The sequence below is a fragment of the Leucopleurus acutus genome (genome assembly GCF_964270905.1).
Source record: "Leucopleurus acutus genome assembly, chromosome: 5".
Classification (NCBI taxonomy): Eukaryota; Metazoa; Chordata; class Mammalia; order Artiodactyla; family Delphinidae; genus Leucopleurus; species Leucopleurus acutus.
In genome coordinates, this window is record NC_139147.1 from 84,373,041 (window position 1) to 84,400,262 (window position 27,222).

The 27,222-nt window shown below is 40.9% G+C and overlaps 1 protein-coding gene and 1 pseudogene across 3 annotated transcripts in view; both read left to right on the forward strand.

Moving 5' to 3' along the window:
* MCCC1 (methylcrotonyl-CoA carboxylase subunit 1) overlaps positions 1-18,396 on the forward strand; it is a 63,816-nt gene extending 45,420 nt beyond the window's left edge. The window contains exons 12-19 of one of the 2 annotated variants that reach the window (XM_082839875.1): positions 596-705; positions 2,146-2,362; positions 4,402-4,488; positions 9,867-9,916; positions 12,925-13,062; positions 14,587-14,694; positions 17,074-17,145; positions 17,933-18,394. In XM_082839875.1, the coding sequence (XP_082696001.1) occupies positions 596-705; positions 2,146-2,362; positions 4,402-4,488; positions 9,867-9,916; positions 12,925-13,062; positions 14,587-14,694; positions 17,074-17,145; positions 17,933-18,061 (911 nt within the window). In that variant the 3' untranslated portion in view covers positions 18,062-18,394. Of the gene's footprint in view, positions 1-595; positions 706-2,145; positions 2,363-4,401; positions 4,489-9,866; positions 9,917-12,924; positions 13,063-14,586; positions 14,695-17,073; positions 17,146-17,932 lie in introns of both variants that reach the window. The other variant, XM_082839876.1, reaches the window with a different exon arrangement.
* Positions 18,397-25,443: 7,047 nt separating this feature from the next.
* On the forward strand, positions 25,444-26,684 carry LOC309961997 (actin-related protein 3-like; annotated as a pseudogene). Its single transcript has 2 exons — positions 25,444-26,380; positions 26,590-26,684. The product of its transcript is annotated as an actin-related protein 3-like (transcript).
* Positions 26,685-27,222: the final 538 nt, after the last annotated feature.

A 27,222-nucleotide genomic window follows, 5' to 3' on the forward strand; every position in this document is an offset into this window, starting at 1 on the left:
TATTCTATGTAATACACCACATCCTTTTGTCTTGAACCATTCTAACCAGTGAGATGTGCATGGTTCACATTCTTGTTCTCTGAGACTCTGGTCACAGTAATGACAGCTGCTGTTTGTTTATCATCTCTGCCAGGTATGGCATTTGACACTTGATTGTCAATCCTCCCAACAAGCATATAGGATAGAGGAATTATTGTCCTTTTTTTCTGATGAGGAAACTGAGGGGGTGGAGGGAAGGAAATGCCAAAGACAGAAGTGATTGTGATATGATAGGGTAGAGGGAGTTTGTACTGACTTCCTAAAATGAGAAGGGAAAAGAAGGTTCAGACGAAGATAAGATGAGGAAAACCAGCCTGTGTGTCATTGAATGACTATTTGGGGCGTGGTGCTCTTGGATGGCCACACCCTCCTTGACAGCTTCTGTTTTTAAACCCCCGTGAGCCTCAGTTCCTAATGAATAAAATGGTGGTAAGGATATCTGTGGTGCAGGAGTTTGTGAGGATTAAGTGTGAAATGTACGTAAAGCCCCAGGAGAATGTCTTACTTATCATATTTTCTCTCTTTAACTTTGGTTACTGTGGTTTTTCAATTTCAGGAGATGAAGTTTCAGTGCATTATGACCCCATGATTGCAAAGCTGGTTGTGTGGGCTGCAGATCGCCAGGCAGCCTTGACGAAACTGCAGTACAGCCTTCGACAGTACAGTGTGAGTGACCTGGGGCTGTGTCAGTGGCCCTGTTGTTCTCTGCATCTCTACAGCCAAGCTTGGTCAACTTTGTACTTGTCAACTTATTTCCTCCAATTACCCATATGTCACTAACAGAATAATTTCACATGGGAGAATTTCCCATGGGTCAGAATAGAGTTTGAGGACTTCTTAATTTCAGCTAGAAAAGAAAGATTGCAAGACTAAAACTATAGCATCAGTGTTAACCTCAGTATGAAATTTCTATTCATCCTGTAGATGAGGCCATGACACGCGTGTGGCCTATAGTCTGGTGTTATTTTCTGTGAAGGAAGATAATTATGTTCAGTCTTATCCATTTAAAAGAGTTTGTTGCTTTTCTGTAGCCATTCATTTCCTTGGTGCAGTAAGTCCCGTACCACATTGATTTAGCTTCATAGAAGGACTTCTTATTAACCCATGATATTCAAATTATTATATATCGTGAATTTGATCAAACTTCCTTTTTCTGTGGCTCCACCCACACTGGCCTCTTTGCTACTCCTTAGACATCCCAGCATGGAGCCATGTGTTCCCGTTCTCCCTTCCAGAATATTCTTCCCCCACATGACTGCCTCCTCACCATCCTGAGCCCTGCTCACTGTGACCCTCAGAGTCCTCCAGGCCACCCCACAGAACCCTTTGCGTTCTCTCTTCCTTTAGCCAGGCTTCTTTTTCTTCATATCACCTGCCATTATATTAGATATTTGTTTATAGATATTGCTGTCATGTGTCCCTTGAATGTGGAGGCAAGGACTGTGTTTTGTTCCTCACTGTGTTTTGTTCCTCACTGCGTCCACAGTATCCAGGTCAGGGCCTGGCACCTAAAAGGCACTCAGTAAATGGCTATAAAATAAATGAATGAATGGATGAATGAGTGAATGAATGAATGAACCCAAGGCTCAGATAGCAGTTTTGCCTGGGATCCTATTTTTTGGGTGGATTGGGGTTAATTTTATACCTTTTTAAATTTTTATATCAATGTGTCAAAGTTGGATTTTAGTGTTGGAAGGAAGCTCTTTTCAGGTCGTATTATCCTACCCATCCCCAGTGCAGCAATCGTACTCTGTGGTTTTCCTATTTCGTGGGTGTGTTCTGAGCAGCAAGTCTTCGATATCTTGCAAGTAAATCTCACTTAAGTTTCTTAACGTTTACTTGCTTTCCTAATCTGAGTCAATTAAACATCTCCACACTACCTACCCAACACCATTTCCTACATTGTCTTTATCATAGTAAATTACATAGTGTTGTGTGCGGATGTATAGTGATGGTGAAGTGGATTTTTTCGTTTTACTTTGTTCTTTCTGAGGGTTATTCATAGTAGAAAATACTTAGTAGAAAGAGCAGATGCCATAGAAATGTTTTTCTGAATATGTTGTTTTCCCCACTCATTGGGGACATCGGCTTTTTTTTTCCCCTTAGATTGTTGGGCTGAACACCAACATTGACTTCCTCCTCAAACTGTCTGGCCACCCAGAGTTTGAAGCTGGGAACGTGCACACTGATTTCATCCCTCAGCACCACAAAGAACTGTTGCCCCATCGGAAGACCACAGCCAAAGAATTTTTATGCCAGGCAGCTCTGGGGCTCATCCTCAAGGAGAAAGCTATGACTGATGTTTTCAAAATCCAGACACAAGGTATGGAATGCTTTTCTCTTTCTTCTGCTTATCAAGATTTTATGAATAATCATTGAACATGCTTTTTTTTTTTTTTTTTGGCTGTGCCACACGGCTTATGGGATCTCAGTTCCCAACCAGGGATTGAACCCAGGCCACAGTAGTGAACGCCCAGAATCCTAACCACTAGGCCACCAGGGAACTCCCGCTTTTCTTTCTTTATGCCACTCCTACCTCCCTTTTCTTCTGTCAGTGATTGACACCTTCCTCTGCTAAAGTGTTTTCTAGTGTGAAGTAGAGCTCCTCACATAACATGGATGCGCCCATCAACACCCTTTAACCCATTAAATATAACTTATCACCTAACAGCGTAATGTAAAGAAGGAATTATTTTCAAGCAAACACAAGTTCTCCCCACATCCCATGCTGATATCCCTTCCAACTTTTTTTTTTTTAATTTATTTTTCATTTCCTTCCAACTTCTTTTATTCACCACTCCTTGTGGCCTACTTTGTTGTATCCTCTGCACCTGCAGCAACTTCCTTAGTCCTGGAGACTAAAGACAGAACGCCAGAGATGCTCAGATTCCCTTGGGTTACCCATGATTTATTGTTGAGTTAGTTCCTCCTCTCTTTTTCTATTCTGTGATCAAATTTCTGACTAGCTAGACACCTAGGTACTTCATTGTATCATAGAATCTGGGCACGGGGTGGGGGGGGGCCTATGAGAGATTCATCCTGGCTGCCACACGCGTGCATCCCTGCTTCAGCATCCCTGCTGAGTTGTTGCCCAGCCTCCTAACACCTCAGGGAGCTGGAAATTCATAATGAAAATTCGTTAGTTAATTACAGTTTCAGTCAGTTCTCCTTTAAGAAGTTCTTCCCTCTAAATTGGCAAAATCTGAGCTCTCCAAATTTGCTCCATAATGTTTCCTCAGGCTGTCTCTGATCTTTGGAGCAAACAGAAAAAAAAAATTTGAATCCATTTATCCCTTCATTATTATCAGGATTATTATTATAGGATCCTGTTATTGGGATCTTTAATTTCTAGATTCATTCAAGAAGATTACATTGAAAGCTTAAAATATAAAACTATATTTGGAGATTTGTGCTCTGTCCTCATTTGGTCCTTTTACATTAAATAAATGCATCTAACTATACCCCATCTGGTATTCCTAAGCCTGGACTTAGCATTTTTAGAATGGAGTGTCCTCTTACTCTCACTTTGCTTTTTAAAATTTATAACCAGCACAGTGAGGAGTTTCAGAATAAATTGCTTCAATTTAGCTACTCTGTAGCTCCTGGATATTGTCTAACAGAGGGTGAACACACAAATGTCTGGGGCGGACCAGTAACAGAGAAGAGTAAAAGAGGCCAGGTAAAAGAAAAATAGTGAGTGGTGAGGATTTGGGTGACCTGGAATGCATTTGTCCTGTCAAAAAAGGTGACCACTGTGCAGTTTATGTAACCAGAGGATGAGAATTGAGGCTGCAAATATTCTGATTTTCAAGAGAAACTGGAATATTTTTCATATAAAATTTCCTGAGCTGTAAATGAAAGTGTCTAATTTAAATTTAAAGCAATGAGAGGGCTTCCCTGGTCGTCCAGTGGTTAAGAATCTGCCTTCCAATTCGGGGATATGGGTTCGATCCCTGGTCAGGGGACTAAGATCCCACATGCCACGGGGCAACTAAGCCCACACGCCACAACTAGAGAGCCCACATACTGCAACTACAGAACCTATGCACTCTGGAGCCCACGAGCCACAACTACTGAGCCCGTGCGCTTTGGAGCCAACGTGCCACAGCTAGAGAGAAGCCCGCATGCCACAACAAAGGATCCCACGTGCCGCCACTAAGACCCAAGGCAGGCAAAAATAAATAAATAAATATTTTAAAAAGAAGAAAATAGCTTTTAAAAAAACTTTTTTAAAAATAAATTTAAAGCAATGCATAGAACAAAGAAAACACATTTGAGCTGCTGATATAGGACCTCTACATTTTCTTTTGTTAGTAAGCTTGATGTTCATTAATTTGTTGTTGAATTTTAAATTTTTTCTAGATCAATACTCTCCTTTTGTATCCAGCAGTGGAAGAAGACTGAATATCTGTTATACCAGAAGCATGACTCTTAGGGATGGTAAAAACAGTAAGTAATGTTTTATTAAAAGAGGAATGTGCTTTGTAGAAATATAGCATATTTACCTGAAAAAAAAGGATTCAGTCTAGCCACTATCAATTACATTTTTTAAGATCCCTAGCCTAAACATTGGAAGGAAGCATGCTAAAATAATAGAATTGATTGGCTCTGGGTGGTAGAGTTAATGACTTTTTTTTTTTTACACTTTTTCTATATTTGGTAAATATTTTAAAAATATGTCATAAAACGTACATAGCAAAATGACAAATGAAATATGATAAAACATTAGTGAGATTACCGTTGGATGGTGGGATTTGAAGCAGTCTTTTTTCCGCCTCTTCTTTGTACTTTCTTTGCTTTGCAGTTTTTCTTCAGTGAGCATGTATGACTTTTAAAGAAGAAAAATAACCAGAACTACTCCAGGGAAGAAGGATTGCCCAATGCTCAGGCAGCGTTAATGAAGTCACTGTTTTACCCACCTATTGGTGGTGAAACTTAGGCATGGGAGGTGCAGTAAAACTTACTCAAGGCTAGTAAGTGGCAGAGCCAAGATTGATACCCAGTCTTTTTGACCTTGGCCCCTGTGCTATTTTCACCACTTTTCCAGTGGAAAATTGAGTTTTGATTGCAAACTAATTTGAATAGGCTCAGGAGGGGGCCTGATTTATTGTAACTTAAGTCAGGAAGGGCTGACACCTAAACCAGAAGGTGGTTTATAAACTTATGGCTGGAACAGTGTACCAGAGGAACCAGAATCCTGTGATAGCAGGTGGCTGTATCCCTCTTGCAGCAGGACAGTTTGCCTGGCAAGCCAGATGTACAGAGTCAGGGCTGGGAGGACTGGATGACCTTAAATGTGAGGTGTCAATGAACTGTGGTAACTCCATTATCAGAATGCGCCTACCAAGTAGAACAGAATGCTCCTGCCAGCTCATCACAGCACCCTCTGCCCCAGACAGAGTGAGATTTTCTGTGCCTCAACTCTGTGTAGATATCCAGTCATTTACTAAAAGATTCTTTGTTCACAGAAGTTGATTGGGTTATAGCTCTTTAGGTATTTTTTCATTCTGAACCTAGATGGTCATTGCCCTAAGTGCCTTGAGTACATGGAAAGAAAGTTTGGAAACATCCCTTATAAAGTAGCATTCTGCACATGGTCAACCTGTCCATTTTATACTGGTGTATTTATTCATTTCGTCCTAAAAAACAGCCTCCAAAATCTGGGAATATCTTACTCTAGAATCCTCTATGCTGAACACAAGTATCAGCAGCAAAGTTTCAGTGACCTCTTCAACCTAAATTAAACAGAAAAATCACATGTGTGATTGTGATTCAGATGAGCCAACTGTGTTATCTAGCATGGATCTTCACTAAGGCTCTGAGCAGTGTTTTGAATTATGCTGCATTTTGGGGGATTTTGCTTTTTTAATTTTTAAAGTAAATAAATATATAATTGAAAAGCCAATATGCATGCTGTTCACTACATCCTTTTGGTAGTATTTTTTAACAATAATCCAGGTCTGAATATAATAGCTTTCAGAATGTTATGGTGAGTCTCTAATATAATCAGTAGTGACCATGGTTGAATAAGAGAGTGCTCCAAAGAGGACGTCTAAGAGCCCAGAAGCATTTGTGGATCTAAAGTAGAACCAACTCCTAATGATCTCAGTAAGAACGACCCAGCATTTTAAATATTCAGGGCTTGAAAAATAATCTTCTTTTGTTACTATGGCCATGTTTCACAGAACCCTGCCCTACCCTCAATAATAATGGCTAAGATTTATTGAGTGTTTGGTATATATCAGACACTTTGTTAAGCACGTTCCATGGATTATTTCATTTGCATTTTCAGAATAGGCCAATAAGATCAGTGTTATTTTTAGTGTCAACTTTATAAATTAAGAACCATGTCTTAGAGAGATTAATAGTTTTCTTGAAGTCACACCAAAACTAATTGGTGGAGCCAGAATTTGAACCCATGCTCCAGGGTACATGTGCTTACCTAACACTGCACCATGCTAAACTTATATACTTTATTAAGTAGGTAAGAGGATATTAAACATATATTAAATTTATAAGAAGATGTTTAAGGTTCTCTTGTGGGGGTCAAGAGATACCTAGAGGAGGGAGGAACAAATTCAGTTACCCTATAATATATAAAAGAATTTAGAGTTTTCCTGGCAATGTCTTTACTATGATTTTTTAATTTTTAAAAAATTTATTTATTTTATTTTTTATTTTTGGCTGCATTGGGTCTTCGTTGCTGCGTGCGGGCTTTCTCTAGTTGCGGCAAGCAGGGGCTACTCTTCGTTGCTGTGTGTGGGCTTCTCATTGCGGTGACTTCTCTTGTTGCAGAGCATGGGCTCTAGGTGCGCGGGCTTCAGTAGTTGCAGCATGTGGACTCAGTATTTGCGGCACTTGGGCCCTAGAGCACAGAGGCTTCGGTAGTTGTGGTGCGTGGGCTCAGTAGTTGCAGCGCACAGACTCTACGGTGCGTGGGCTCAGTAATTGTAGCTCCTGGGCTCTAGAGCGCAGGCTCAGTTGTTGTGGCGCACAGGCTTAGGTGCTCTGCGGCATGTGGGATCTTCCCGGACCAGCAATCAAACCCGTGTCTCCTGCATTGGCAGGCGGATTCTTAACCACTGAGCCACCAGGGAAGTCCTTTACTATGATTCATTCGGCATTCATGTCAGTTAAATACTTTTCATATCTTACAAATTGAAAGAAAACTGATCTGGCATAATTGGATGTATTTTCTTATAAGAAAGTTTAAAGATATTGGTAAGATATATGGGGAAAGTTTCATTCATTCATACATTCAGTACAAAGTTTTTGAAAAAACAGATATTCTGAGTAATGTAAAGAGGAGAAAAAAAAGATGTAAGAAATTTACCACTTGGCAAAGGAGAAGTGTATATGTTGGCAAGACGGACGGTATAGTGGTTAATAATGCAGGTCCTGGAGTCAGACTGTATGGGTTGAATTCCGCTCCCCTCTTGTCTGTGACCCTTGGGCAAGTCACCCTCTCTAAGCATCTAGTGTCCTCAGCCGTAAATGGGGATGGTGATGGCAGTTACTTCCTTGGGTTGTTGAGTGTATGAAATGCGGCAACACCTATAAAGCATTTAGCTCATTAGCATTTAGCTCATTGAATGACCTAGAGCAAGCAGTCAATAAACAGTAGCTATCATCATCATTATTATTAAATTATCCCCTTGCTACTATGAAAAGAACAAAATAGATATGTATGTCACATGTTAATTTTTAAAAGTTGGTTGCAGAACAATATTATAACAATATCCTATTTTTATAAAAGAAAAATATAAATTTGTGCATTTGAAAAAATCTAAAAGGATTCACACATTAAATGTTTAGTAGTAATACATCTGGGCAGTAGAGGGGACTTTTTAGTTTATGAACTTCAGTATTTAACTTTTGTGAATATTTTTATTTTTGCAATTTTTAAAAAATATTTTTTATTTTATTTATGTATTATTTTTGGCTGCATTGGGTCTTCATTGCTGCGCACGAGCTTTTCTCTACTTGTGGTGAGCGGGCTTCTCATTGCAGTGACTTGTTGCGGAGCACGGGCTCCAGGCACATGGGCTTCAGTAGTTGTAGCACACAGGCTTAGTTGCTCCGCGGCATGTGGGATCTTCCTGGACCAGGGCTCGAACTGGTGTCCCCTCCCTTGGCAGGCGGATTCTTAACCACTGTGCCACCAGGGAAGTCCTATTTTTGCAATTTTTAAAAACAACTGATAAAGAGAAAAATCACTATCATATAAAACTGGATGAGGGGAGAATCATAATGGTGTTTTATATGCCGAAGTCTTAATGATCAGAGGAGAGAGAATTCATTCCACCTAGACAGACTCCTCCCAAGGACAGTGAGTGAGCGTGATGTGTCAGTTGGTGTGGCTGAGGACCAGCAAAGTGTGAAGGAGGAGCATGAGCAAAGAGGCACAATTGTGGGCAAGGCTAGAGGCATATATGGAGAATATTAATTGGCCCATTTTTTCCATTTGTTTGGAACACAGGGCTATGTAGAAGAATAGTGGGAACCAAGACTGGGAGTTTGGTGCCTTCCATACCAGGCCAAGTATTTTGAATGTGGTGGGGACATGCTAGGCAGCATCAGCTGGAACGGTTGAGACAGGAAGCAGGAAGTTTTGGAAGGACCTCTTTGGAGGCAGCCAGGCCAAAAGCTGTGGGATTGAATCAGAGTAGAGCAATGGGAATGGACAGGAGGAAGTATAGAGGACAGGTCCTCCAGGGGAAGAATTTGGCAGCTTTGTGGTGACTCTTGGAGGTGGAAAGCAAAGGAGAAGGAGAAGGCAAGAATGATAGGTTATAAACCTGGATGACAAGAAAAATGGTGTCAGTCATGGAGCTCACAGGTCAGGAGGGAAGGCAGGCGGAGTGGGGAGATTTGTTGGCTCCACCATGTTTATTTTAAATTGCCAATGGAGGATCCTGCTAGGAGTGACTAACTAGAGTTCTGGAGAAGGAAGATCAAGGCTGGAAACAGATTTGAGCTGGCAGCATCAAGATGCTGGTTGATGTGTCAGGAGTAGATGAAATGACTTTGGTCTGCATTCTCTACCCCACGAAATTTCCATCTCCTAGGATAGTCTTTAACCTATTCTGTAGTCACATAATGATATAACTATATTGTATATTATATTTGTAAAGTCTGCACTTTCACATTTATTTATTTTTAAAATTTTTTTATCTTTTTGCGGTACGCGGGCCTCTCACTGCTGTGGCCTCTCCCGTTGCGGAGCACAGGCTCCAGACGCGCAGGCTCAGCGGCCATGGCTCACAGGCCTAGCCGCTCCACGGCATGCGGGATCCTCCCAGACTGGGGCACGAACCCGTGTCCCCTGCATCGGCAGGCAGACTCCCAACCACTGCGCCACCAGGGAAGCCCTCACATTTATTTAATCATTTACATTCTCATACCCAGTTGATGGGTCAGAATGGATCAGAAAAGCAAGATTTTAAATGACTTGGTCAAGATCACAGAGGTGATCTTGCCACAGATGGCAAATTTGGGTCTTAAGCCAGAACTTCGCTTTCCCAATTACTTACATTTTCTACTATGACACTACAGCCTTTCTTGTTGACGGGAAAGTATCTGAAATATCCTATAAACTTAAAAGAGCTAAAACTCCAGTTTTAAAAAAGAAAAGTTTGAAATACACCTTTATTGAAACCTGTCTGATTTTTAAATTTTTTTAATCTTTATTGTCAGAGAGTTAAAAGATGTTGATATCCCTAACAACTAGTTATCCTTAGGTTGAAAGTGATGTTTTCAGAATCTCAGTTACTGAATAAATGAATGTCTTCTAATTTTTCTTCAATTTCCCCCCTTTCTCCATAAAGATGTAACCATAGCTGTAACATATAACCGTGATGGGTCACACAGCATGCAGGTAAGCCTTTTTGGTTTTGTTCTACAGCTCAGAGCTGAATCTGATCTCTGTCATACTAAGTAGAGTATTTTTTAACTCTCTACTTTCTCTTAAGCCATTGATTATTATGACTATAATTAGGAGAATGTCATGAGCTTTTATTTCAGACCAATTTGGAGAAATTACCCCCTATACAGTTTCTGATTATTTATTCAGTTTGTCTGTGGGCTTCCTTAAGAATAAAAGATTGGTTAAAAAAATAATAATAATAATAATAGTTTTGAATCAGACACGTAATAAGCCCCTAAATTATGTGAATGTATTTATATCTAAAGTAGTAGTTCTCAAACTTTTTGGTCTCAAGACCTCTGTACACTCTTAAAAGTTATTGAGACTCCCCTAAGAGCTTTTGTTTGTATTAGTTACATCTATTAATATTTACCATTTAGAAAATTACACTGAGAAAAAAATTATTATTCTTTTAATGTACGTTTTTAAAATATACATAATATATAATTTACCATTTTAACCATTTTTAAGTGTACAATTTAGTGGCATTAAATACATTTACATTGTTGTGCAACCACCATCCATCTGCAGAACTTTTCTCCTCTTCCAAAACTGAAACTCTGTACCCATTGAACAGTAAGAGCCCACTCCCACTTCTCCACCCACCCCTCCTCCAACAATCACCATTCCACTTTCTGTCTCTATGGATTTAACTACTCTAGGTACCTCATATAAGTGGAATCATTCAGCGTTCCTCCTTTTGTAATTGGCTTATTTCACTTAGCATGATGTCTTTGAGGTCCTTCTGTTGTTGTAGCATATGTCCAAATTCCCTTCCTTTTTAAGGCTGAAGAGGTCCTTCTGTTGTTGTAGCATATGTCCAAATTCCCTTCCTGTTTTAAGGCTGAATAATATTCCATTGTATGTATATACCACACTTTATTTATCATCTTTCAATGGACACTTGGGTTGCTTCCACCTTTTGCCTATCGTGAATAATGCTGCTATGAACATCGGTATACAAATATCTCTTCGAGACCCTGATTTCAGTTCTTTTAGGCATATACCCAAAGAAGTAGAATTGCTGGGTCATATGGTAATTTTCTTTTTAATTTTGGGGGGAACTACCATACTTTTTTCCATAGTGTCTGTACCATTTTACATTCCCACCAACAGTGCACAAAAGATCCAATTTCTCCACATCCTTCCTTGCCAACAGTTATATTCTGGTGGGTTTTTTTGTTTTGTTGTTGTTTTTCTTTTTTTTAAGAAACCATTCTCAGGTGTGGAAGTAGTATCTGACTGTGGTTTTGATTTGCATTTCCATAATGACTAATGATGTTAAGCATCTTTTCGTATGCTGATTGGCTATTTGTTTATCTTCTTTAAAGAAATGTCTATTCAAATTATTTGCCTTTTTTTAAAAACCGGGTTGGGTTTTTTGTTGAGTTGCAGGATAAACGGAGAAAAGTTTATTACAAGCACACATTCCATTAGCCAACAGAGCAATAACATTATCACGTGTCCTGCAATCTCTAGAAAATTCCACTGTATACTTGAGAAAATGAGGGTAAAAAAAGACAAATAACATTATGTTATTATGAAATTGTTTGACTTTGTGGAACTCCTAAAGGGGTTTTGGGAACCCCAAGGGATCCACAGGTCATACTTTCAGAATCTCTAGTCAAAATTTTTATGATAGACCTCAATTTTTAAAAGTCCATTATACGGGCAAAATGAAATGCTAAAAGGGTTAAAAAACAATATGAGAACTCAACCAAATTCCTATAGTAAGTATATATTCAGAGAATAGAATAAATCATTTTTAGTACGAGCTAAGAGATTTCAAATCCTGCAAAATGAATTTATCAATGATGTGCTTTAGATTACCCAACGCTTTGAGACACATTGGTTTTCTTTCTCTGAGATTCAGACAAATGATGGGAAATCTACTTACTTTAGTATGTGAGAGTTGCAATTCATATTGGTACCTCTGGTTTAGGAACCCCTTCTTATCCCTTGGTAAATGGTAAATTAAATTGCAGATTTGTTCTAATCTGCTCATGGAACTACATTCACGAACTTAGAATGTGCTTCTGTAGATCTTTAAACAAAACTGTTCCCAGTCTAACCTTTACGTCCTGAGAATTCCACAAACATTCAAATGGCTGTTTTAGTAGGTTCCAAAGCAGAGAAAAATGTCATATTTTTTAACTTAGGATAGATGAGAACCATGTATAAATACTGCAGTGTGACCTATTTCACTTTAGCCTACATAATATATTTGAAAAGAATAGCCACAGGACTCTGACACTAACATGGGAATTGAAATGAAAAATAAAGAAAGAAGATTTAAATGAATTTTCTGTGTGTAAGGGAAATCTTTTTCTTGAGTGCGTATATGAGAAAGCATCCTTTTAAACAGAAAGGTTTCATGTCCTTTTGTCAGCTTCCTTGGAAGGTTAAGTGTGAAATCTGTTCTTCGGTACCCTCTCTCTCAGAGTAAGAAAATTGTGGTCAATCTCCAGCTAATTTATCTTCTTAAATCATAACTGAAACCCATGAATTGGATCTACATGTTGGTAAAATCTATCTAATTATGGGGTTCTGGCTTTTTTCATTACTAACTTTGGCACAGTAAAACTAAATTTGACTTTGGGTACTCAGAAATGAATACTAACATGTAATATACTCAACTGAATTTTAATAATTTTGCTTACTTTGATCTGTATTTCTATTTCACTTTTTTATTGCTATTCTTAAATGAACCTTTTTCTGTAGCAGTATGATGCTATAGATATGTTCTATAACTTTTGTTTTCCTTTTAATTTTCTTACTGCTGTTTCTTTCTAGAGTATTTTGTTTATGAATCTTAGGAGGAAATTTCCTACATGACTTTTAAAAAAAACATTTTACCTATTACCTTTTGAAACTTACTAGTAAAGAATTGATTTTGATTTTAATTCTGTAGGGTTGTTCATTTATTTTATTTTAAGGATCTTATTTTTCTGTTTTTTCAGATTGAAGATAAAACTTTCCATGTCCTTGGTGATCTTTGCAGTGAGGGAGACTGCACTTACCTGAAATCTTCTGTTAATGGAGTTGCTAGTAAAACTAAGCTGGTTATCCTGGAAAACACTATTTACCTATTTTCCATGGTAGTGTCTTTTCTTTATAATAACACTGTTGTGGGGGCTTCCCTGGTGGCGCAGTGGTTGAGAGTCCACCTGCCAATGCGGGGGACACGGGTTCGTGCCCCATCCGAGAGGATCCCACATGCCGCGGAGCAGCTGGGCCTGTAAGCCATGGCCACTGAGCCTGCGCATCTGGAGCCTGTGCTCCGCAACGGGAGAGGCTACAACAGTGAGAGGCCCACGTACCGCAAAAAAAAAATAATAATATAATAACACTGTTGTGGAGATTGGGAGAAAATTGCTTGACCAGAGGTATTTCACTGAGATAGTAGAAAGATCCTGCTTCCTTCTCTCACTGCTGTGACCTTTTCTCTGTCTCCCTTTCAGTCTGTTTCTTTGTCACATTTCCATCTTCTCTATTTCTCCATTCATCCCTTTTGTTCTCACAGATTCTCACTGACAGACACATATCCATTTCTTCCTTTAATTCTTAAACACCCTTACCCCCTTCTTGTCAGAGCGAATCTCCCTGCTCAGGGGGCAGTGTTCTCTCAGGGATTTGAGGCCTGAAAACTTCCCCCAATCACCATCCTCCTAGCACTGGGAATCCTGGGGACTTGGGAGGGTGACCATTGTGGGAGGAGTCTGTGGACCGAATACTCCTTTTGGGGGAGGTGGGTGGGGTTAGTGGTGGTCTCGTGGCAGTCAAAGGATGGTTGGGGTAGGCTTGGCATGGATTTGGTTAGGAGCTTGTTAGAAGACCTTGGTGTTCTGCGTGGGCGAAGAAAGGGAATGGATTATCAGATATACTGTGGCCTCTTCAGAGTCTTCTCACATTTGGGAACCATCTTCCAGACCACAGTCCTTTGTGATGAGATGCCTTTAGTATTCCAGTAATTAAACTACATATTTGGAGTCAAGGTTGATCTCATTTTACCAGGCATTTCTTGCCGTAGTCAATGTGCTAGAACAATATGATGGCAGAGGCCATAGAGTGGAGTGGTGAAGAGCATGAGTTCTGGAGTATGAAGCTACTTGGGTTCAAATCCTGGCCCTACCAGCATCTGCTTGACCTTGAGCAAATTAAACTCTCTAGGCTTCAGTTCTCCCATCTATGAACAGAAATAAATAAATAACAGAACCCAACTCAGAAGGTTGTTGGGACCATCAGTGACATTATATATTCATATAGTTGTTAAGAAGAGTTCCTGGCTTAGACTAAGCACCTTATAGTGGGGTTGCTACTAAAAATGGCTTCCAGACAGTGGCTGTCTTTTACCGACAGTTATATCCTTTAATTCTTTTAATCCCCTGTGAGGCATGTATGCCATGACTTCTTTACAGTGGGAAACCAAGACTGAGGGGTTTAGTAATTTGCTCAAGGTACAAAGCTAAACTAGAACCCTGGTATTAAAGATGACTGATATTTAACAGATAGTTTGAAAATAATCATCACCTCAGGTCTATTAGTAAAACTATAGTGATCTTAATTTCATTTCTGATTTATGTTATAAATATATGCCCCATAAATATCATTTCTATTTATAGGATGGCAGTATTCAGATTGGCATTCCAGTCCCCAGATACTTGTCCCCAGTGAGCTCAGAAGGAACCCAAGGAGGTGCCATAGCTCCTATGACTGGAACTGTTGAAAAGGTAATGATGTGAACGTATGTAGAATGATGTACAATAAGTCCTAATAAATGTCTTTGTTGAACTTTGTTGTATATATTCTTTTTCCTCCTCTCTAAATCTTGCTCATAGGAAAGCATCCATTTCAAGAAAACAAGAGGATCTATTATAGATTCAAGTTCTATATTACAGTGAAAATACCATTTACCTAATTTTTTTTTTTTTTTTTTTTATGGCTGTGTCGGGTCTTCGTTGCTGCGTGCAGGCTTTCTCTAGTTGCAGCGAGCAGGGGCTACTCTTTGTTGCGGTGCACGGGCTTCTCATTGCAGTGGCTTCTCTTGTACGGAGCACGGGCTCTAGGCACGCGGGCTTCAGTAGTTGCAGCACACGGGCTCAGTAGTGGCGGCTTGCAGGCCCTAGAGCACGCGGGCTTCACTAGATGATGCACGCGGGCTTGGTAGTTGTGACTCCCGGGCTCTAGAGTGCAGGCTCAGTAGTTGTGGTGCACAGACTTAGTTGCTCCACCGCATGTGGGATCTTCCCGGACCAGGGATCAAACCGTGTCCCCTGCATTGGCAGGCGGATTCTTAACCACTGTGCCACCAGGGAAGTCCCCATTTGCCTAATTTATGATAAAGACTCTTCTTTGAAGTGGGAATTTACATCAAAGTACAAATAATCAAGGTTGTCTTTATATGATTAAAATGACACATTCACCAAGCATTATCCAAAATTTGAAAGGTATTGGTGAAGAACAATGTGGTTTGGTGTTGAATGCCACATATATTCAGAGTTGAGATCTTCCAATGGTAGTAGATCAGTAGTCTCCTTTTATATACTTACATATAGTAGAGTCCCCTTAAATGTATTTAAGTCATAAAAATTCAACTGTATGTTCTTGGTACCCATAAATAAAAGAAGAAAACAACTATTTAAATAGTGTGAGTGATTTCACCCACCATTCCTGTCTGGAAATGTTTGCCCCAGAAGGGCAACAGACTTGAGGGACTTGGACCTGCCTTTTGCTCATTCAGTCTCAGTTCCCACAGGCCTCTTGTAATATGGGCATCCCTACTCAGGGTGTACTTTTAAACATGCACTTTTTCCCCCCATAACTGACCTAAACCCAGATCACTGATTTCATTGAATGCTACTAAAGTTATCACCCAGCATTGGGTGATTGTGGGGCTCTCAGACATGTTTCTCATTTTTCACAGTTTTGACTGTACACATTGACTTCAGAACCTAACTCTACTGTGTGATGTTTCTGAAAACTACTTGATAACCATGTTAACCAAGAAGACAGTAAAACCATATGGGATATATGAGTTCATTTATACTTGAAAAAAGGAAAATAGAGATATTTTTCTGTGTTGCCAGTAAGTTTAATTCTTTCACATGAAGATTGTCTATGCATTTACTACACAAGGCCCTAAAGACTTGAAACACTATCCTAAACAACCTAAAAACTAGAAAACCAGGCAAGACCCTCCACCCTGCCTGTCGTGAAAACATTTAAGTGTAGTACAGGCATACAGCAGAGAGATTGCAGGTTTGGTTCCAGAGCACCACAGTACAGCAAGTCACATGAATTTCTTGGTTTCCCAGTGCATATAAAAGTTATGTTTATACTACACTGTAGCCTGTTAAGTGTGCAATAGCAGTATGTCTTAAAAAGAAATGTACATACCTTGATTAAAAAATACTTAGATAGATATATAACCGAATCACTTTGCTGTACGCCTGAAACTAACACAACATTGTAATCAACTATACTCCAATATAAAATAAAAATTTTTTAAAAACCTGTATTGCTAAAACATGCTAACCATCATCAGAACCCTCAGAGAGTCATAATCTTTTTACTTGTAGAGGGTTTGAAATTTTGCAAGAATTACCAAAATGTGACACAGAGGCACAAAGTGAGCAAATGCTGTGGGAAAAATGGCGCCCATAGACTTGCTTGATGAAGAGTTGCCACAAACCTTCAATTTCTTAAAAAGAAAAAAAAAGAGCAATATCTGTGAGGCAAAATAAATGTGAAGAGCAATAAAACGAGGTGTACCTGTAGTCAGTCCTTCCCCGTTGGTGATATGTCTTGTCTGTGTATTCATGAAAACACAAAAGGATCTTGAAATACATTAAGTGTATTCATCTGATTCAAGGAAAACTCAGTGGGTTAGGGGGCAGGGATGGGTAGCTAAGGAGTGCCCCCCACTGACAACAGTGCCCGCAATGCCAGACTGACCTATGGGTCTCTGATTTGTGCCAGTATGTTTGTCTTTGGCAGATAAGACAACCACACAGACACATACTTCTGCTGTGTACATTTATATACCAACTCCGTGGACCACAAAGGACCTCTGTGTTTTTAAATATTAACCTGTCACTCTGACTCTCTAGGTGTTTGTGAAAGCTGGAGACAAAGTAAAAGCTGGAGACTCTTTGATGGTTATGATCGCCATGAAGATGGAGGTAAGTGAAATCACGGGTTCACTTGCCAAATAAACTATGGGAGCTATCAGTCCCAATCATTCTTTTGTCTTATTTTGTAAATTAAGACCATTTTAAATATTAAGAACCATGGATTGATGAAGCATTAACTGCAGGAAACAAAACCAAACCATCCTTCTCTTACATTTTCATTTTCATTTTGTGAGATTGTGCCTGTCATTAGTGATTCTGAAATTATCAATAGCTTAGAGTCAGGCAGTAACCCAACAGAATATTAGCTACTGGTATTTTCTAAGGCCATACCTAGGATGCCAAGTATCAGTATCAAAGTGAAAACCTCAGTCAAGTTAAATTAGCTGTTTAGGTTTTTAGATGGTTAGAAATTGTAGGCCATTGGTTCTGAGCCCTGGTCACAAATTGCATCGGGGAAGCTTTTTGCAAAAGTACCTCCCAGACCAGTTGAACTGGGATTTCCTGTAGGGGAGCCCAAGGATCAGTAGTTTTTAAAAGCTTCCCGGGTGAGAGTCTACTGTGAAGCTTGAGCTGAGAATTACTAGCTAATTCAGAGCTTCCCAATTATTGATCAGATGCATCAAGGTAGTGATTCTTCTCAATCCCCAAGCGCACCATAAAACTGTTATTATTTTCTCTGTGTGCTGTGATATGAGAAAGGTCGGGAAGCACTGATACATGACAAAACATCAAAATAATTGGCTTCATTTTTCACTTTTCATGTTTCTTGACTTGGTGTGTGCTCAACCCTCATTAGCATCACAGCCATTGTTTGTCATGCCTTTTGTCTTTGCAGCATACCATAAAGGCTCCAAAGGATGGCACTATCAAGAAAGTGTTCTACAAAGAAGGTTCTCAGGCCAACAGACACGCTCCTTTAGTCGAGTTTGAGGAGGAAGAATCTGACAAAAGGGAAGCAGAATAAACTCCATTAAATAAGCGGCCAATTAAGCAGCCTCTTAAGTGTAGTATCTCTACACCAAAATGGGAAAGTGCCTTCCTGCTTTTCTCGGGGTCTGATGACCAGCACTTTTACTAAATGATTGTATGATTGCGCTTAAAACCGTTTCGTATTTAAGAATCATATACTTGGGTCACAAACACAATAAATTATCTCAGAATATTTCACACTAATAAAATGATACTTTTTTATTGGGAGACAATACAGTTTGTTTCTGCCTCAAATTTTATACAATGTAGTGTTTTTAGGAAGGTGAGCAGCAACTTGATCAAAGGAGAACAACTGAAAAAGAAAAGGTCATTTAACTAAATGAATTATTTCCTAGTCACAGTCGTGATGAAAATGGACAGTAACATATTTCAGAGACAGATGCCATAGCACTAAACCTAAGAGTTTTTTTGCCAAAGAGTAACTTCTTAGGTAGTTTAAACACATGGATGCTATTTGTTTCTTGTTTTTGTGATTGGAAAGTTTCTATCTAGACTGCCTCTGCCTTTATTGTACTTTCTAAGCTTGTATAAATATATATACACACACACATGCTTTTGTGTATATGTATTTTATACACCTACATATTATATATTTAAATTGTATGCTAGAACATATTTTGTCTAGAAATGCACTTTCAGTCCCCTGCATTTTCAGGTATCCACTGAAGCGTTAAATATTTGTTGAACTGAGTTCTTACTGTACACATGAGATTATGTTAAATGTTATAGAGAATACAAAGAAATTTAAAAATATGGTCTCTGTACTTTTAAGATACTGATGATTTAATTGGGGAAATAAGACATAATCATGTCGAAAGTTATGTGGGAAAACAGTCAAATCCACAATTAAGCAATTCCATTGTCCAGAGAGTGGTGAGAAAGGTACCAAATACTAAATTTGGAAACACTGAGTTCTCAAGTAAATCTGATCACACAGCTTAGTTAGAATGTCCATTTTTCCAAAAAGGCAGCATGAAACCTAGCACACTAAGACGTGGATGGGGGTGAAGGCTGATGGCATATGACTGGGGCAGGACATGTCTTCTAGGAGCTGGGGGGAAGAGAGTCCTGTGGGCAGGTGTGCTCAGGGTAGGTTTCATTAGGAAGGAGAACCCAAGGGCAGTAGCAGGAGTGCAGGGGGGTTGCAGACTAGAAAGGAAGGAGCTGTTGAAAATGAGTAAGTTGTGTTCTATATCTGGGAGCAGATCTGCCCGATTGGGGTGGGAGGTGCTTGGGGGTTAGGGAGGGACAATAAGAGAAAAGGTATGAAATTTAGGTTGGGACCAGATTTTTCTTTTTCTTGTGGTAAGCGGGCTTCTCACTGTTGTGGCCTCTCCCGTTGCGGAGCACAGGCTCCGGACGCGCAGGCTCAGCGGCCATGGCTCACGGGCCCAGCTGCTCTGCGGCATGTGGGATCTTCCCGGAACGGGGCACGAACCCACGTCCCCTGCATTGGCAGGCGGACTCTCAACCACTGTGCCACCAGGGAAGCCCGGGACCAGATTTTAACTGGCATGGAATGGCAGGTTTGGATTTTATCTTGCAAGTTGTGGTTACACTGAATTATTTTTCAACAGGGAAAGCAGTGATTTTGAAAAAAATTATCTGGCTGTTAGTGCCCCTTTAAAAACAACTTTGACATTATTTCACAAGGTTGAACATTTGTATACCCTATGACCTAACATCCCACTTCAGAAATGCACAAATGCACTTGTGCACCAAGAATGTTGATAGCCACAGTACCCATAATAGCAAAGCACTGGAAACAGTCCGAGTTGGCTGGCAGGAGGAGTAAATAACTGGTATGGCGCACGGTTGAATACTATGTAACAGCAAACTAAACAAGAGCATCAACGTGGATGAATCTTGGATTCACAGTAGTGAAATAGCATGTACCAAGGAGATATACACAGTATGGTACTATCTTTACAGTCTTCCAAAATCAGCAAAATCAACTATATTCATATATGTAAAATAAAGCTATATTCTTTCTTTTTCTTGATTGAGGTATGGTTAATTTACAATATGGTGTCAGTTTCAGGTGTACAGCAAAGTGATTCACTTATATATCCTTTTTCAGATTCTTTTCCATTATAGGTTATTACAAGATATTGAATATAGTTCCCTATGCTATACAGTAATTCCTTGTTGCTATTTTATGCATAGTAGTTTGTATCTGTTAATCCCATACTCCTAATTTACCCCTACCCCCCTCCCTCTCCCCTTTAATAAAACTACATTCTTTAAAAAGTAGAATAAAAAATTAAAGACAGTGATTAACTCCAGGTATTAAGCAACGGGTTGACATGCGCGAAGCATGTACAAGTAGATGCAAGTTACTGTTAATGTTCTAGTTGTGGTGCTGAGTGTTTGGTTGGTTATATTTATTATGCAATTATGTTACAAAACTAACATGTTACATATGATTCAAATAATGTTTTAGAAAATTTCATCTGGCAGTAACTTGCAAGTTGAATGGAGGAGGAGAAGACTAGAGGCTTGAGAACCAGTTAGGAAGAGGTGCTTACAGATAGATATTTAGGCATGAGGTAGTAAAGGAAGAGGCCATCTAAACCAGTGCTTTTTTTTTTCTTTTTGGCCACGCCACGAGGCCCTGGGCAATGAAAGCACGGAGTCCTAACCACTGGACCACCAGGGAATTCCCTAAACCAATGCTTTTAACTATAGTTTTAGCAGCACAGTCTTCTGCCCTGCCCAAACAAAACTTCCTCTGTTGACAAGAGGAAGAAGCAAAGGTGCTCTGGTGGAAATTTGGGGTTGCTGTATGCCCCCTTTCATATCCTTCAGGGGAACAAGATAGTTATTCTCTGTTTCATTGTTGAGGGGCTATGTAGATCACAGGTAATAATGTGTAGAGAAGGAATTTGAAGCCAGCCATCCCAATTACCCACATACTGGCGAAATTCTTTGAGATCATCGCTGTAGTACTGTGTGAGCAGAGTTCCTTTGCACATGACTGCATCTGTTTCTTCTAAAACATTCAGGGCATTTGCTGTATACCAGGGCCTCTGGAAACAAAGATGGTAAGAAATGGTTTTTGCCCTTGCCTCAATTAAAGGGAAAGAGGATCCAGCTGTATAGAATAAAGTACTGTAATTGATGGTAAGTAGTATAATATGCTTGGGCACCAGGTGCCACGGAGGGGCTCAAATGAGTGGAGTAATAAATTCTACTTTGGGTCAGGAAGCTGAGGGAGCGCAGTGATATTTGAACTGGGCTTTGGAGGAGAGCCATTTGCCAGAGGGAGAAAGAAGGTAAGACCAGGCCATTGCAGGGAGAGGGACTAGCAGGGCTAATAATAACAGTGAGGTGTGAAAATGCACACTGTTCGGGGCGCAGAGGAATCCAGCAGAGGCTGGACCATGGGGCGTGGCCGAGCAGGGCTGGGACGTGGCTGCCTAGCCGGGGAAGGACTTTATTCTGGGGGACGTGGCTGCCTAGCCGGGGAAGGACTTTATTCTGGAGGCAGTTGGGAGCCCTGCAGATTTTCAAACAGACAGGTTTTTCAAAGTTATTTCTGTCCACAGTCTGGAATACAGATTGGAAAGTGGAGGGAGACTGGAGACAGTGCGTCCAAAAGAGGCACCAAATATGGAAGCCTGGCCTGGGTGGTCCAGGTCCAGAAGACAGGCCTCGGTATACATCTCCTTGACTTAAAAGTAGCTCTTCTTTTGGATAAGATCCATTTATAGGCATGGATCAAAACCTGAGCCATATTGTTGGAAGAAAGTCATTTGTTACCTTATCTTTGACAATAGCATTCTGGATACAGTGTGTTTAGGTCTGTAATAGCCAAGAAAACAAAATCTAAGAGCCCTGATAGTTGCTTTTTAGTCACTGAGGAAGCCACATAGCATTGTAGACAAAACAGCTTTGGAATTACAATTTTTGCATGCAGATCTGAGCCTTGCCACTTACTGTAGTGTCTTGGGCACGTCCTTTACTTCCTCTGAGCTCTATCTGTGAGCAAGGGTAGTAGCACTACCTCACAGAGTTGTTGTGAAGATTAAATGAGAAAATACAGAGGCTGACTTTAGCACTGTGCTTGAAACATCATTTATACTCACCTGGTAGTTATTAATTTCTTAACTTCAGCTATTGCTTGAGAGCAATTGAGAAACTGCTCTAAATTAAGCCCAGCTGATCATCCTTGCCAGCCAAATTCCCAGGTCCCATGGTGGTGAAAAATCCTGCCTGGTCATGCATCACCCTGTCCCCTCTCTTCACTCCCTCCCTCAGCTCTAGCCTGCTCCAGGGCCAGCCAGGCACCCGTCCACCACAGGCAGACTGTGGTGCTGCCAGGGGAAGCCTCCGTCAGCCCCACATCCCCACACCCCCCACCGTCAGCCACCGTCAGCTGCCAGGCTGGCATGTTCCAGAGCCTGCCTGCTAATGGGACAGAAGCACTCCCAGCAGCAGCTCGCCTCTTGCACAAAGGCTGGGCCTGCGCTTGCTCCATCTTCCACATCGGTTGTCACACACGTGTGTAGCTGGTACTTGGAGGGGAGACCTTGGTATCCGGCTGAAGCCTGTTTGCGTGGGCATTACCGTTCCGCTGGGCAGCATTGTAGGGAAGTCTCTTACTTAGCTCAACTATCTCTTTTTTTCTTCTGTGACTGGCTTCTCTTGCACATGTGCCATTCTGAACTCTCCAGTAGTTCTCTTAGGAATATTGGACGTTGGAATGTGCGTCTGTGTTCTGCCTACACGTGGCACTTCTGTTGTCGTTAAAATATTTACAGTGTTGATGGTAATACTTTGCACTTCTGTTGCACCTTTCATCAGAGGATCTCAAAAAGCACTCCTAGATATTCACACTAAGCTTCAAAATACCCAGGAAGAGGAAAATGTGATTTTAAACTGTGTGGTGAGAGGGGAGGAGATGGATGTCCCGAAATGCTTTGCTCCAAGCCCAGAGCACGGAGTCTTGGGTCATTAGTCCCTTGCTGCTAATGACACACTGCTCCCTGAGGGCTGGTCCCAGGGAGTTGCAGCCGTGGGGTTAGCAGTTCTCCGGCGACCTGCCGGGGCTCTCTCGAAGTCTCCAGCTGGGTAGGAGCAGTCTTGTCTACCCACCCCCACTCCCTGTGAGTTACCCTGGGGACACCATTTCTTCTGGACCAGGGGGTGCCTGGGCCGCTGGCAGATCATAGCCCTGATACCAGTGATGACCCTGTCACCCTGACATTTGTCTCCCATCTGCTGGATCCTAGGAATCAGAATGTCTTTGTGCCTCTAACTGGCTCAGATTCCCGCAGTGAGTTGCCCCCCCCTTAAACCTCCAAGCACAGCCTGGATGTAACTCCCTCCCTCCTAAGATGGCTAACATTCTCTGTTCACACCACCACTGGTTAGTATTTTGCTAAACGCTTTGATGAGATTTGAAATAACTCTCATTCCAAATACACCACTCCCACCCCAGAAGAAGATTTTAAAAAACGCTAACAACAACAAAGAAAGGTAACTTGTTACTTCTCTGTGTTCCCAATTATTCTTACTCCTTTCTCATTACCACCTATATTATAAAATCACATGGTTGAGCTTCCCTGGTGGGGCAGTGGTTGACAGTCCGCCTGCCGATGCGGGGGACACGGGTTCGTGCCCCGGCTCCGGTAAGATCCCACATGCCGCGGAGCAGCTAGGCCCCGTGAGCCATGGCCGCTGAGCCTGCGCATCCGGAGCCTGTGCTCCGCAACGGGAGAGGCCACAACAGTGAGAGGCCCGCGTACCGCAGAAAAAAAAAAGAAAGAAAAAACAGCACATGGTTTTCTCCATTCCTGAAAGCATGCTTCATGTTAATTATAATGCAGACCGGCACCCGTCTAAGTTTGTTCCCCTGTTACCCATCTGGCCCCATGCAGAGCTTCGCTTTTTGATATGCCCGTCTAAACAGACTCATCCTCAATTGCCCTCTATCTTCCCTGCTCCTGTCACAGGCCCGACCCATCACACACCTTAATGCTGGAGTCATTCCACCCGAATTCAACACATTAAATAATTATTGAAGAGCTCTTACACGCAAGATAAGCCATAGATCTTTATTTAGTTCCTTAGCCACGTAAATATTCGTCTCTTCTCAAATAAGTATTAACTTAATTTTGGAATAGGTAATATATTCCCATGATTCAAAATCCAAAAATGTATATTAAAAGATACACACTGAAAATCTCCCTCCCACCCACACAGCCCCCTCACCTCTGCCAGTAGTTAACCACTATTTTTTTTGGCCACACTGCACGGCTTGCAGGACCTTACCTGTGCCCTCGGCAGTGAAAGCGTGGAGTTCTAACCATTGAACCACCAGGGAATTCCCTATTTGACCACAATTGTTTGTTGTGTATTTTTCTGTTACCCGAAAACTGAGCTCGCCTCGGTGGGCCAAAAGACACAACCAAGCCAAAGATTGGGAGAAGGAAGGGTTTATTACTCACAGCAGGTAAGGAGAACACCGGGATCTTTCCCAAAGCAGTGTCTCCCCAAACAGCAAAACTGGGGACCCTTTAAGCTAAGGGTACGTGCATATTCATACAGGGGCTTGGGTGGTGAATGCATGTTCATGAAGGGGCTGGAGCCGAGGAGAATTCAGTGTAGAAGTGGAGCAAAGGTTGGCAGAGTCCAAGCTTTAGTTGATTGAAGTCACAGAGGGTCAGAAAAGGTCAACATCATCATTCCCCAAATTCTGACCAGTCTGGGATCTTAGCTTGTAGTTAACACCAGTGTGGGGATCTGAGTCCCTGCAAACAACTCAGATATGTATCACATTGTTAGGTATATCCCTTGAAGAGCACTCTGTTGACTATTGTTTCTGAACTGCTTTTCCTTTGTTTCTCCCTTATACAGTAAAAGTCAAGCTCCGCACTTTGCTTTTTTATTTAATAACGTGTGTTAGAGATCCTTCCATAACAATATATAGGGAGTTTCCTTATTCTGTTTCACAGCTGTATGGTATTCCATTTGTTCCACCAAATGGATATAATTTATTCGATCATACCCTTATCGGTGGATATCTAGACTGTTTTTAACATTTTGGTATTATAAAAAATGCTGCAGTGAATAACTTGACAATACCTTATTTTGCACATACTCAGTTATATCTGTTAGGATAAATTCATAGAAGTGAATTGCTGGGTCAAAGACCAATTATAAAGTATTGAAAAATTAAGCCGCTGACCGAGCCTGCTGCTCTCTCGCTACTGCTTTGGCTTCCCGGCTCCCCCCAACCCCCGGATGGAGAGGGCGGCCCGGCCGTAGATGGTCAGATAGCTTCTAGCTCTTGCCACCCACCCCTGGCCCCAACCAGCACAGAGCAGATGGCAGCAGCAGGCAAAGAGGAAGATGGCGGGACGGCTGCCGGCCTGTGTGGGGACTGTGGCACAGGGTATACAAAACTAGGATATGCTGGAAATACGGAACCAGGGTTTATCATCCCTTCCTGTATTGCTATTAAGGAGTCAGCGGAAGTGGGTGATCAAGCACAAAGGAGGGTGATGAAAGGTGTTGATGACCTAGACTCCTTCACTGATGATGAAGCAATAGAAAAATCTACATATGCAACAAAGTGGCCAATCCGCCGCGGTATAGTTGAAGACTGGGACTTGATGGAAAGGTTTATGGAGCAAATGATCTTTAAATATTTAAGGGCGGAACCTGAAGACCATTATTTTCTTTTGACTGAACCTCCACTGAATACTCCAGAAAACAGGGAATATACTGCTGAAATAATGTTTGAGTCCTTCAATGTTCCAGGCTTGTACATTGCTGTACAGGCTGTTCTTGCCTTAGCTGCATCCTGGACCACCAGCCAAGTAGGAGAACGGACGCTGACCTGTACAGTAATAGACAGTGGAGATGGTGTCACTCGTGTCATCCCTGTGGCTGAAGGGTATGTGATTGGCAGCTGTATTAAGCACATTCCAATCGCAGGATGAGATATAACATATTTTATTCAGCAATTGCTGAGAGACCGAGAAGTAGGAATTCCTCCAGAGCAATCCTTGGAAACTGCTAAGGCAGTAACGGAGAGCTATAGTTATGTCTGCCCAGATTAACAAGTATGATACAGATGGATCAAAGTGGATTAAACAGTATACTGGAATCAATGCTATCTCAAAGAAAGAATTTTCCATTGATGTTGGATATGAGAGATTCTTGGGACCTGAAATTTTTTTTCATCCAGAGTTTACCAATCCAGACTTTACTCAGCCTATCTCAGAAGTTGTAGAAGAAGTAATTCAGAATTGTCCTATTGATGTCAGACGTCCTCTCTACAAGAGTATTGTCCTCTCTGGAGGTTCAACCATGTTCAGGGACTTCAGACGTCGCTTGCAAAGAGATTTGAAAAGAACTGTAGATGCCAGGCTGAAATTAAGTGAGAATTGAGTGGTGGTAGATTGAAGCCAAAACCTACTGATGTACAAGTCATTACATATCACATGCAGTGATACGCAGTTTGGTTTGGAGGATCCATGCTGACTTCCACACCTGAGTTCTACCAAGTATGCCACACCAAAAAGGATTATGAAGAAATTGGACCTAGCATTTTTTGTCACAATCCAGTGTTTGGAGTCATGTCATAAAATTGGCTTCATAGTTACTGGGATTAGGGAGGTGGGGAAGAAATAATCTTTCTGATTACCTGTTTTGTCTGGATGGCTGGTTTTGAGGTTGTAAACCTGACTTGAAATAATAAGACCAAACATAATTATACAGAATATTTTAATAAGTATATCAACATGCGAATGTAGAGGAGAGCCAAAATGATTAAGTGATTTTCTTTAGATTGAATATTTGAATCTTATGTGTAACAAAAAGAAGTGTGTTTTAGTTCTTTCTGTGCCCTGGTATTTTGTATATTATTGAATTATCCAAGATTTGATGGGATTTATTGGTATGTAGATAGTTCTATAATGCTTGAATTGTACACTCTGAAGTGTGCAATGCAAGAGCTTGTTTATATTTCATACTTTTTATACTTTGAGGAAAAAACGTCAAAGAAAAACTAGTATTTGAGGCAAAAAAAGTGACCAAGTCAAAGACAAATACAAAAAATAGCCTATGAGACTTGGCTTACACACACGCTCATGGGATTCCAGTTATTATGAAGTGCTTCCATAC